Source organism: Brachionichthys hirsutus, chromosome 19, assembly GCF_040956055.1.
Source record: "Brachionichthys hirsutus isolate HB-005 chromosome 19, CSIRO-AGI_Bhir_v1, whole genome shotgun sequence".
Lineage (NCBI taxonomy): Eukaryota > Metazoa > Chordata > Actinopteri > Lophiiformes > Brachionichthyidae > Brachionichthys > Brachionichthys hirsutus.
The window spans coordinates 3,846,862-3,857,469 of NC_090915.1; the positions used below are offsets into that span (position 1 = coordinate 3,846,862).

Genomic DNA, 10,608 nt, shown 5'->3' on the forward strand with positions numbered 1-10,608 from the left:
CGTGTGCAGCAGTCTGCTGTAAGTCTGTTATATAAAATCTGATGGGAAAGAAAGAGCCAGGGTGATTATTTCAATCAGGAGGTGTCAGAAGGGGGTCCAGGGGCCAGCAGGGGGGGGGGGTTGAGGAGGCTCTGGAGGGGAGGGGCCACAGGGGATCACTGATTTTCACTTTAATTCAATTCGTGACATGTAAACAATGACAGGTTATTTTTGGTTTCATACGTTTTATTAAAAGATCTGGGAGCCACATTTAGAAAATAATCTAAGGTTTATTTAAATAAATACAGAAGATAGATACTTTTCTAGGGTAAAAGTACATAAAAAAAGGTAAAAGTACCCATTTTGCCTGATTACTCTGAATCCATACGACGTTAAAAGAGGTATCAAACATTTAGATCGTTATTTTATCAGGTTAATGATAATGTGAATTTAACTTTAGTCCTGATCTCAGCGGTGATGACGCCCCGCTCCAGCCTTTGTGCGTCGTCACGCCCCCCTCCGGTCAGATGACTCCGGCTCACTTCCTCAAACCTTCCACTTCACCGAGTCACGCACATAATCAATCCAACCCTGTCTGCGTTCCACGGAGCCCCAAATGACAGGACTCGGGATCCGATCCGGAGCGACCGGGACCCGGCGGGGGGGGCCGCCCGCAGCCCTCACGCTCCTGGCGCTGCTCACCTGCTGCGCCAGGTGCGCGCAACCAGAACCAAGTGCTAAGCCGAGCAACATTCTCCTGATCGTCGTCGACGACCAGGATCTTGTGCTGGGGGGGATGGTGAGTCGACCCCACTGGCTGAATCACCTGTGTTGATCTTAAACAGGCTACACACGCACACACGCACACACACACACACACACACACACACACCTTTAGGTCCACACCTGTCAGCGTTAAGCTTTTAGTAACGCTTTTATAACATGTAATATGGATGGAAGCGTGAACCTGAGCTGTACAAATTAATGGTGTTGTTTATGTGCTGCTAAAGGTAAATAAAGGAAGTCTTTTCACTGCTGAATCCATAAAACCATTAATTATTTGTGATGTTAAAAAAAAAGCACTCAGAGAGCGCAGACCTCCGCCAAGCAGCTCAATCCCCTCCTAACTGGATTCACACCGTCCACACGCTGATCTGGATCATCAAAAGGTTCTAGATTGTTCTCGGTATCTTTATACACCAACCATGAAAAGCAAAAGTGAATTGGAGTTGATTTTTATTTTTAACTGATTTTTAAATCCATAAATGGGTTTTAATGTTAAAACATTTTTGTTTCTCTTCTGCAGACGCCGATGAAGAAAACGAAGGCGCTCATCGGAGACGCGGGAGCGACGTTTGTCAACGCCGTGAGTACATTTACACAGACCGAGTAGAAGAGTACTCGGTACAATCACACGTACCTGAATCTATACATCTCGTGCCTCTTTGTGCATTTACTCCACTACGTTTAAGGTAATAGTGGAACAGGGGGGGGGGGGGAACAGGGGGGGGGGGGGCATTTAACTGTCAATCTTGTCCAGGTTCACACAGTGGGGTTGGGGTTACGCCGCCGACTCTTGCGCTAACTGTGCGCCACCGTGACCCCTGCAGAAGATGGAGTTCTATATTTCAGCTGTTGGAACTGAATGGGCGACTGTTCCCCCCCCCCCCCCCCCCCCCCCGTGAAGTTTACAGTCACGCCGCTGTGCTGCCCCAGCAGAAGCAGCATTCTGACCGGCCGGTACCCCCACAACCACGGGGTGAGAAACAACAGCCTGTCGGGAAACTGCTCCAGCTCGGCGTGGCAGGAAGGCCCCGAGGCGGGGGCCTTCCCCGTCTTCCTCAGCAAGCAGAAATACCAGACGTTCTTCGCTGGGAAGTATCTGAACCAGGTTTGGTCCTGCAAATTTTCACGTAGGGGTCAGGGGTCAAGGTGGCTCTTTGTGTTTCCTGAACCCAGATCTCCTTCATTATGCACAGTACTGTACCGGTACTGTATTTTAAATGTTGCAGTACCGGGTACGTGTTGTAATATATGTTTTACGTTATTATTTTGAAACAGTTCTTTTTTTCTTAGGCTATAAAAATGCTTATTTTACCCATAAAATTACGGATTTTTTAAAAACATATATATATATATGTTGTTGTTTTTTCCTGCCATCAGTACGGACAGAAAGCGGTCGGAGGTGTCGGCCATGTTCCACCTGGCTGGGATCAATGGCACGCCCTGGTGAGTCTCTCTCTCTCTCACACTCACACACACACACACACACACACAAATAAAATCCGCGCATGTTGTCACGGCGTTTGCTGTGTCTTAACCATCGCAGGTTGGGAACTCGCAGTACTACAACTACACGCTCTCAGTCAACGGCAAAGAAGAGAAGCACGGCGAGCGCTATGAGGACGACTACCTCACGGACCTGATGGTGCGTATCGGCTCGGCGGCGCCGGCGTCCCGTGCGTTATGGGACGGAGACACTCTGAACCTGGATCAGCTGCTACGAGCTCGTAGAAATGTAGTAAACCGCGTGAAACGTTAATCATCGACCAGCTTGTGGGGCGGGAACGTCAGAAGCCGCTTTGCTTTGTGTCTCCGTGAGAATGAGCTGCTTGGCGGAGGTCTGCGCTCTCTGATATGAAATCTGCCAATGATTCCGTCTCGGCCCGTCCCTGCTTCCAGACGAACCGCTCTCTGAACTTCCTGGACAACAGAAGTCCTCAGCATCCGTTCTTCCTGATGCTGTGCCCTCCAGCCCCTCACGCCCCCTGGACGGCGGCCCCCCAGTACCAGAAAGAATTCCTCGACGTCAAAGCGCCTCGAGACGGAAGCTTCGACAAACCGGGGAAGGTTCGTCCGCGTGCTTGTCGAACAGGAACGCGTCTTGGAAGCGTTTTTTTTTTTTTTGTCCCAGCGACTCTCTGCTTGTGCTTCAGGACAAACACTGGCTGCTGCGTCAGCCCCCCAGCCCCATGTCGAACGGCTCCGTCGACTTCCTGGATGACGTCTTCAGGAAGAGGTACGACCGCCGCCGAGCATCTCGGAAACGCTTCGTTAACATGACGGGCGACTCACATGACCCCACCCCCCCCCCCCCCTCCCCCCCCCAGGTGGCAGACCCTGCTGTCGGTGGACGACCATGGTGGAGATGCTGGTGAAGAAGCTCGACAGTTTAAAGGAGCTGGACGAGACCTACGTCTTCTACACCTCGGATAACGGCTACCACACAGGTGTGTGACGCCGCCGCCGCCGGCCTGGAGGTCACATGACCTGCTGTTCGCTGCCTCTCAGGCGCCGCCGTGTCCGTCCACAGGCCAGTTCTCTCTGCCCATCGACAAGAGGCAGCTGTACGAATTCGACATCCGGATCCCGCTCCTGGTCCGCGGTCCCGGGATCAAGCCGGGCCAGACGCTGCCGGTCGGTGACGCAGACTCGCCTTTGTTTTTTGTTTTTTTTTTGCTGTTTCTGACATTTTATTAATCATTTGTGCGTTTATTGGCTCCTCAGGCTCCAGTGTTGAATATCGACCTGGCCCCCACCTTACTGGACATTTCCGGCTTCAACCTGTCCTCTCTCAACGTGGACGGACAGTCGTTCCTGTCCCAGATGGTCAGACGTGGCTCTCGTGTTTTTCTGACCCCCCACCCCCCCACCGTCTTTAAAGCTAACTTCACTTTTTCTGACCACCAGGCGCCTTCACTGCGCAACGGGACCGCGCGTCCCTTTTTCCTTATCGAGTACACCGGAGAGGGAAGTCCAACAAGCGATCCGACTTGTCCCAAACTCGGCCCCGGAGTGTCCGTGAGTATCTGCCAGAAGGAAAACAACAATAAACTCGACCATAAGACATATGACATGTCGGGTCCTCCAGAGCCTGTTGTCGTGGAAACGAATATCCGAAATACAATAAAAAGTTTTGGTCCCGTCCGCCCGTAGCCCAAACCTTTTACAGGACGCTTCTAGCGTTGAAACCGGCGCCGGTCGTTGTTTGTTTCCGTGCCGACCGAATGATTGGATGTTCCCCAGCACTGCTTCCCGGACTGCGTGTGCGAGGACTCCTACAACAACACCTACGCCTGCGTCAGGACCGTCGACGGCGGCCAGAATCTGCAGTACTGCGAGTTCGCAGACAGCGAGGTACGGTGCTTCACATGCACGGTGGGGGGGGGGGGGGGCGGGGGGGGCGGCTGTGACGCTCAGCGACTCCTCTTCTTCGTCTGCCCAGTCCTTTGTAGAATTGTACAACATGACGGCGGACCCTCACCAGCTGGAGAACATCGTGAAGAAGGTGGACCCGTCCGTCCTCCAGGCAATGAACCAGCGGCTCATAAAGCTCCAGTCCTGCGAGGGCGACAGTTGTCGTCACGGCGACTGAAAAAAGACGGGCCGATTTCACTTTGCAGTGGAATGTGGGATCGGTTTACCGCAGGTATGATAACCGAAGAGGGCCATTGTATTTCCCCGCTGTGACATTTTGCCATCTCTCCGGTTTGAATGACGCAATAAATGACTGCTTGAGTTGCGGGGTTCTGATTCGGGCCCGTCTCCCATCGGACCCTTGAGCCTGACAGAACCAGCTCCTCTGTTGCCTTGCAAAACAAACTTTTTTTCCTGCAGTGCTGCTGCATTAAAGTCGATTCAGTGCTGCGAGTTGACCTTTAGTTCGTACTGGAAACCTATTCGTGTGCAGAGACTGCTGCCGTTGTATTTCTGCACAGCATAATTTCACATCATCAGCATCGTCAGGCAATTTGTAGCTTTTGATTAGTTTTTTTCTTTTTATCATCCCAGTGTTCTACCAAAAATAATTGACGACGCTCCACTAGAAAGTGAACTCTGACGTTTTTACTAACAACGTCTAAAATGTCTTCTGTGAAAGGGACAGACTTCTCGAGCTGCTTTGCAACTTCGTCTCCTTCACATTTCAGTTTTGTCTGTCGTTTTCTCACATGAAAAAATTGCACTATAAACGTAATTTTTGTTTTTCGTGCAGGTTTAAAATATCTCCTGGACCTTTTTTTTTGTACAGAAACAATCTTTCCAGTATTTTTGATGCTAAGTAGCTTTAGCATTAAAAACCTGCCAGTGTTTGACAGGCCAACGTCTCGGTTCAAAGGCAAGAACATCCACCTGTCAGATCCTTTCAGAGATAAGAGCACTTTTTAAAATAACCTGGGTGTTAAATGGAATCTTTTGTGTGGAACTACCTAAGTGGAAGATGAAGTGATTGTCATGTTGATCACGAGGAATTCATCAAGGGAACTTTCTCAGGCCCAACAGTCAAAGTCAAGGCTTTGAAACTGAATGTTGTTGCCCTGATTTAAAAAAGAATTCTTGCCATGTGGAACTTTGTAAGACGTGTTGCTTAAATAAAAGATAATCATATGAGTTTATCGCGTTGAGGGGATTTTAAAAAGCAACTGCTCACTCTTTTCCCCTGAAGCTGGTTGGTTGAATGCAGGACAGGTTTTTGTGACGGTCGGTCATGCTTGACTGATACTAAACGACACCAAGATTGAACCGTCGCTCCGGCAACGCGACCGTCTTTGTGCTGCGTTTGACGAATGTGCCTCAGAGCCAGCGATGTGTATCCAGATGAATGACGAACCTCTCTGCCATTCATCCTTCTGCAGAATGACATTAAAAAAAAAGAATTTGGGCGATGCAAGGGTTTCGGTTAAACATTTATTTCCTTTAATTCTGTGAATTTGCTTCATAAAATTCCGTTCCGTCAGAGGTACTTGTAGATCACTTTGTCCTGCAGGGTCTGAATCTCTAACTTGACAGGACATTTGTAGAAGTGTGACAGTATTAACTCTGTGTAGCCAATTAAGAAGTAAAACTTTTTTGCTGGTAATCTTTGGAGCATAATGGCGCACACGATGATCACGTTGCCACGCCGCTTGATGACGATGTCGTTGGCCAGGCAGCCGTGGAAGGTCCCGGACATGAAGCGCCTCACGAACACGTCCTCTACTGTACGTTCAGACGCTCCCTCTTCTCCTTTGAGGTTACCTGGCAGAAAGCAGAGAGGGAGAGTCGGTCCTCAAGTGATGCTGCACCTCGTCTATAGGGAGAAAGAACTGATGAAGTTAATGAAATGATTTCCGGATCAAATGAATTCTGAGAGGAATCGATTAGTGATTTCAGCCAAGATAATTATCCACGTTTTGATCATGTCCAACAAGAATGGAGATTAGACAGCAGACATTAAACCACTGCAGTCTTTTTTTTTTACCCACAATCCAAGAAATTCTATAAAATATTTGAGATTAGGATTTATTCAAGGTGTTGAACTCACTAGTATTCTGTGACAGCCATCCTTTCCTGTGGCCAATCTCATGGGGTGGATGTGCTTGCTCATAGGTCACAGGTTTTTCACCTTTTCCCCCTCGGATACGACCTGCGGAAGACTGGGAAACAAACAAACATCAGTAATAACATTATTTTTTTGTTTTGATTCCTGTTTAATTTGACGCAAGCTCAGATATGCAAGTAATTTTGTGCAAAACAAAAAGAGACTGACATTTCTGGAGATGCATTCCTAACTCAGATGAATTCAGATTCATTTGCTGTTTGGCAGTGGGACTAATCCCATCTCAGGGGATAAAGAGAATCGAGCCACGATGATGTCAGAGGAAAACATTTACCTTGCAACACACTGCAGTGACATGGAGGCTTCTGCTTCCAGAGGAGCTGCACAATGAGCCAGACCGGATAATGGAACTCTGCAGGGAAAACAGGAGAACCATTTCAGTAGATTCATACAGTGGAAAAGGAAACATTAAGAATTGTACGTGCCTTCATTATTAATCAACGAAAGGCACTGAAGAAGTGTCAAACATTCAGATGTGATACTAAAGCTGCGCTGGCTAACGCCTATCAATAATCACGTCTCAAAAAGATACAAACCAATTATAAAGGGCGCGTTTACATAGCCAACATGACTTCAGAGAAATGTATTAAACGTTTAAACACGATTTTACTCACCAGTAGCCTCGCGTAGCTGCCCAAGGACGCCGCCATGTTTTTAAGATTTGACGGAAGGAGCGGATGGAACGACCGGAACTCGTTTGTTTTGTATATCAGCTATATTTTGGTTTAAACATATTGTTTGAAATGAAAAGACCGTAATAACTACAACTCGCATCAAAAAGGCGAATTTTTTTTTTAAACTATCCATAGAAAGGAACCTTTCTTGTAGCCTGGAACGTTTTATTTGTCCGACACCTGTTTCACCCGAATGATTTGTTGGCCTGGACCGACCGGATACAGAAACATTAAACGTCGTAAATACGGGTAATCGTTCGAGAAATTGAGAACAAGTTATTTTTTACCGCCGTGACAACACACAGGCGGTAAAACGTGGTGTATTAATGTTTATATATGACTTTATTTATGATCGATTTATTAAAAAATCTACGCATTTGTTCGAGCTCTGCACTTAGTTTGAATTAAGACCGGAAGTGTTGTTTCTGTGAAAGGAGCGTCGCAGGCTTTGCGCTACATAACACAGCGACTCCCCCACTTGTGTTTAGGTCTGTGTTTGTTTACCAAGCTCGCTTGTTTGGCGTCTTAAACCGTCGTTTCGGACAGTTTAAAGGTTAAATTAGGACGGAAGCTCCCGATGGCGTCGCCGCTGGTGATGACAGATATGTACGACAACGCTCTGCTGGGAATCCTGCAGCACGTTGGAAACATCCAGGACTTTCTACAGGTCTATTTTGGGTTTTTGTACCGTAAGACGGACTTCTATCGCCTGCTATCAAGTCCCAACGACAAGATGGGGTTCCCTGCCGGTGTGGCAGAGAAGATGGCGCACAAGGTAAAGCAAGTATTTCTCTATAATAAATCAATAAACTCACTTTGTCACAAATATCTCTGAAATCCAAAATTTTTAACCGAAGGCTCAAAAATGACCACAAACCGTGTTTAACAGCACAGAATGCAAAAAATGTTCTCTATGTGAAACAACCCTGAAGTCTTCTTAAGTCATCCTGATCACAACACAATAATATTCCTGCTTAAGTTAGTCAGGAATGGGAGTGTAGCTAAAACCTGTAAAGCTACGACTGTATTTTAGAGTTTTTCATTAAAAACTACCAATTAACAGAAACCCTTAGTTTCAAGTCACCAGGCGGCCTTTCTCTCAAAAACAATATGCGTGGAGTTCCTGCTTCCATCAGTTCTAATCTTTTCATTCGTCCTCAGACGTTTAAGGCGTTTGAGAAGTTGGCCCATCAGGACAGAGCGAAGCGCCTGAGTGAGCTGCAGAAGAGCGAGGAGGGTCGGCTTGTTCCCCCGGCGGCTCAGGAGCTGGAGGTCGTCGCTGAGGAGGCCGGAGAGCCGAGCGCAGAGGCGGCGCAGACGGGCAGCCCCTCCGCCGAAGTCGAGGAAGTTTTGGCCGAGGCGCCGTCCAGCCCTCGGCCCGACAGCGGCTGCAGAAATGATCCGGTTTCTGTCCCGGTGCCGCCGGAGGAGCAGGCGGCCGCAGCCGGCGGGACGTCGGGGGAAGGGTAGGAACAGCCACGATCATTTTTATCGATATGAATCACAATCTTTTGTTGTTACTGCGAATCTAAAATGCTGTTTTCACATTAGCGGAAGGTTTCTATGGTGTAAAGTTCTCAGACCAGATCTGTACTTACCGGTTTCTACGCTACGGGGGGGGGGGTTACCTCGTCAGGAAATGACTGTGTGTTTGCATTTAAGGGGTCAGGAGGCGTTTCAGTCCGACCCCGACAGTTACAACGGGGCGCAGAGAGAAAACTACAGCTGGTCTCAGGACTACACTGACCTGGAGGTCCGGGTGTTGGTGCCCAAGACCATCATCAAGGGCCGGCAGGTGACCCTCCCCCGCCTGATGTCTTGTTATGCTACAATCTCACTCCGTCTCTCACCTTTTGCTCCTCAGGTCAGCGTTCAGCTGCAGCCCAACAGCATTCAAGTTCGTGTGAGCGGCGCAGCGGCAGAGGAAACGCTGATGGAGGGAGAACTCACTCACAGGATCAACACGGAGACCTCCCTGTGGAGTCTGGAGCCGGGAAGCTGCGTGGTCGTGAGTTCACGCGCACACACACACACACACGTACGGAGGGACCGCGGCGCTCTGCGAAACGCACCGGAGCACCAAAGACGTGCTCTCACAGAACGTCTCTGGCTTCCAGCTGTCGCTCAGTAAAACCTCCGAGGTCTGGTGGAACGCGGTGCTGAAAGGCGAGAAGGAGATCGACCTCGGCAAGATCAACCGCGAGCGCTCCATGGCGACGGTTGACGAAGACGAGCACTCGGTTCTGGACCGGCTCGCCTTCGACTACCACCAGAAGCTGCAGGGCAAACCGCAGAGTCACGAGATGGTGAGGAGCCGCCGTTCAGACGCAGAGTCGCCGATTTAGACCCAAAATAATAATAATAATGCAACGACGTGTAGCGTTCCTTTGATCGGTGGTACGTGTGTGTCTTCTCTCGCCACTAGATGTCGCCGTGGTCTCTCTTGGAATTGTCAACCGCGCGTTTCTCCTCTCTTGTCTCCACAGAAGGTTCACGAGATGCTGAAGAAGGGCTGGGACTCCGAAGGGTCGCCCTTCAGAGGTCAGCAGTTCGACCCCTCCATGTTTGACATCCCGCCCGGAGCTGTGCAGTTCTGAGACGCAGACGACCCTCGTTTTACGATTATCCGGTGACCGCATGCGGCGAGGTCAGCGGGTGAAAAAGGCCCATCGCTGGAGCTGCGGGTTGGCCTCTGACGGGCAGGCGATGGCGAAGACGAAGACGTGTCCGTGTTTCGACAGTTTGAATCTCATAAATACTTTTTTTTGTTTTGCTCTTTATTTAATGAGTCTCGCGTGCCTGAATGCTCGTCTGCCAGACTGAACGATGCTGATATTATATTCTTATTCTTGTGCTAATTCTCCAAAATGTTCACAGTAGCCAGGTTTTCTTCCAAATGTAGCACAAACCAGAAAATGTGCACACAAAAAAAGAGCGAGCGATTTTATGTTTGTTTTTTTTATCCACTCCTTTTGTGGGATTGTCGGGAGTGGTTTTGTCAAGATAACCTTTTAAATAAAATGATTGTGAGACGCGGCCGTCTTTGACTCCAGTTATTTTAAAACTCCCATGACATGATGGAAATTAATATTTTGAATCAAATGCTTCAAATCATGTGTAGTTTTTTTTTTTTTTTATTGCATTTATTCAGAATTGCAGCAACTGAACATTGACATAAAAAAAACTTTTTTTCAACTTGCTAGATCTGGCATTTCTGGTCTCATCTGTTTCCAATCCCATCAAGATGTTTTCATTCTAAATCTAGGAGGTAAACTTGTAATGTAAATTCTTCCGTTGGTGAATTTAAGCCCATTTCATAGTCTTCACCAACAGATTTTACTCAGTTATCATTGTGTGACATAATTAAATACAAAGTAGAGTGTCTAATATAAAGTGATCATGTTGATCAGGTTTTAATACTATAATACTAATGTGTCAAATATCACAAAAAATATTTGACATGTTTAAAAACATTCACACCCCATCTCATCATATTAGCCTCATGTAAACAAAAAGGCAGCGGCAGTAATAATCCCAAATCAGAATAACAGCCATAGATAGATAGATAGAGAGGTGGAT

At 48.0% G+C, this 10,608-nt stretch overlaps 3 protein-coding genes across 3 annotated transcripts; 2 read left to right on the forward strand and 1 right to left on the reverse strand.

The window, feature by feature from the left end:
- Window positions 1–595: 595 nt before the first annotated feature.
- On the forward strand, window positions 596–5,368 carry gnsb (glucosamine (N-acetyl)-6-sulfatase (Sanfilippo disease IIID), b). The gene is given in 14 exon segments (XM_068752912.1): window positions 596–778; window positions 1,286–1,345; window positions 1,667–1,870; window positions 2,143–2,208; window positions 2,309–2,407; window positions 2,662–2,829; window positions 2,916–2,998; window positions 3,090–3,117; window positions 3,119–3,209; window positions 3,293–3,396; window positions 3,487–3,588; window positions 3,670–3,780; window positions 4,006–4,116; window positions 4,205–5,368. Coding segments are annotated over 14 exon segments (1,560 nt in total). The 3' UTR covers window positions 4,355–5,368.
- Window positions 5,369–5,647: 279 nt separating this feature from the next.
- On the reverse strand, window positions 5,648–7,015 carry mrps24 (mitochondrial ribosomal protein S24). Its single transcript, XM_068753239.1, has 4 exons — window positions 6,970–7,015; window positions 6,630–6,707; window positions 6,281–6,392; window positions 5,648–5,994 (listed from the first exon to the last, which is right to left on the reverse strand). The coding sequence occupies exons 1-4, from the start codon at window positions 7,003–7,005 to the stop codon at window positions 5,711–5,713; spliced, it is 510 nt and encodes a 169-aa protein (XP_068609340.1). The 5' UTR covers window positions 7,006–7,015; the 3' UTR covers window positions 5,648–5,710.
- A 451-nt stretch (window positions 7,016–7,466) lies between these two features.
- On the forward strand, window positions 7,467–10,058 carry nudcd3 (NudC domain containing 3). The gene is made up of 6 exons (XM_068753084.1): window positions 7,467–7,804; window positions 8,191–8,495; window positions 8,692–8,824; window positions 8,894–9,037; window positions 9,147–9,335; window positions 9,516–10,058. Exons 1-6 carry the CDS (start codon window positions 7,607–7,609, stop codon window positions 9,624–9,626), a joined length of 1,080 nt encoding a protein of 359 aa, XP_068609185.1. The 5' UTR covers window positions 7,467–7,606; the 3' UTR covers window positions 9,627–10,058.
- The last annotated feature ends 550 nt before the right edge of the window (window positions 10,059–10,608 follow it).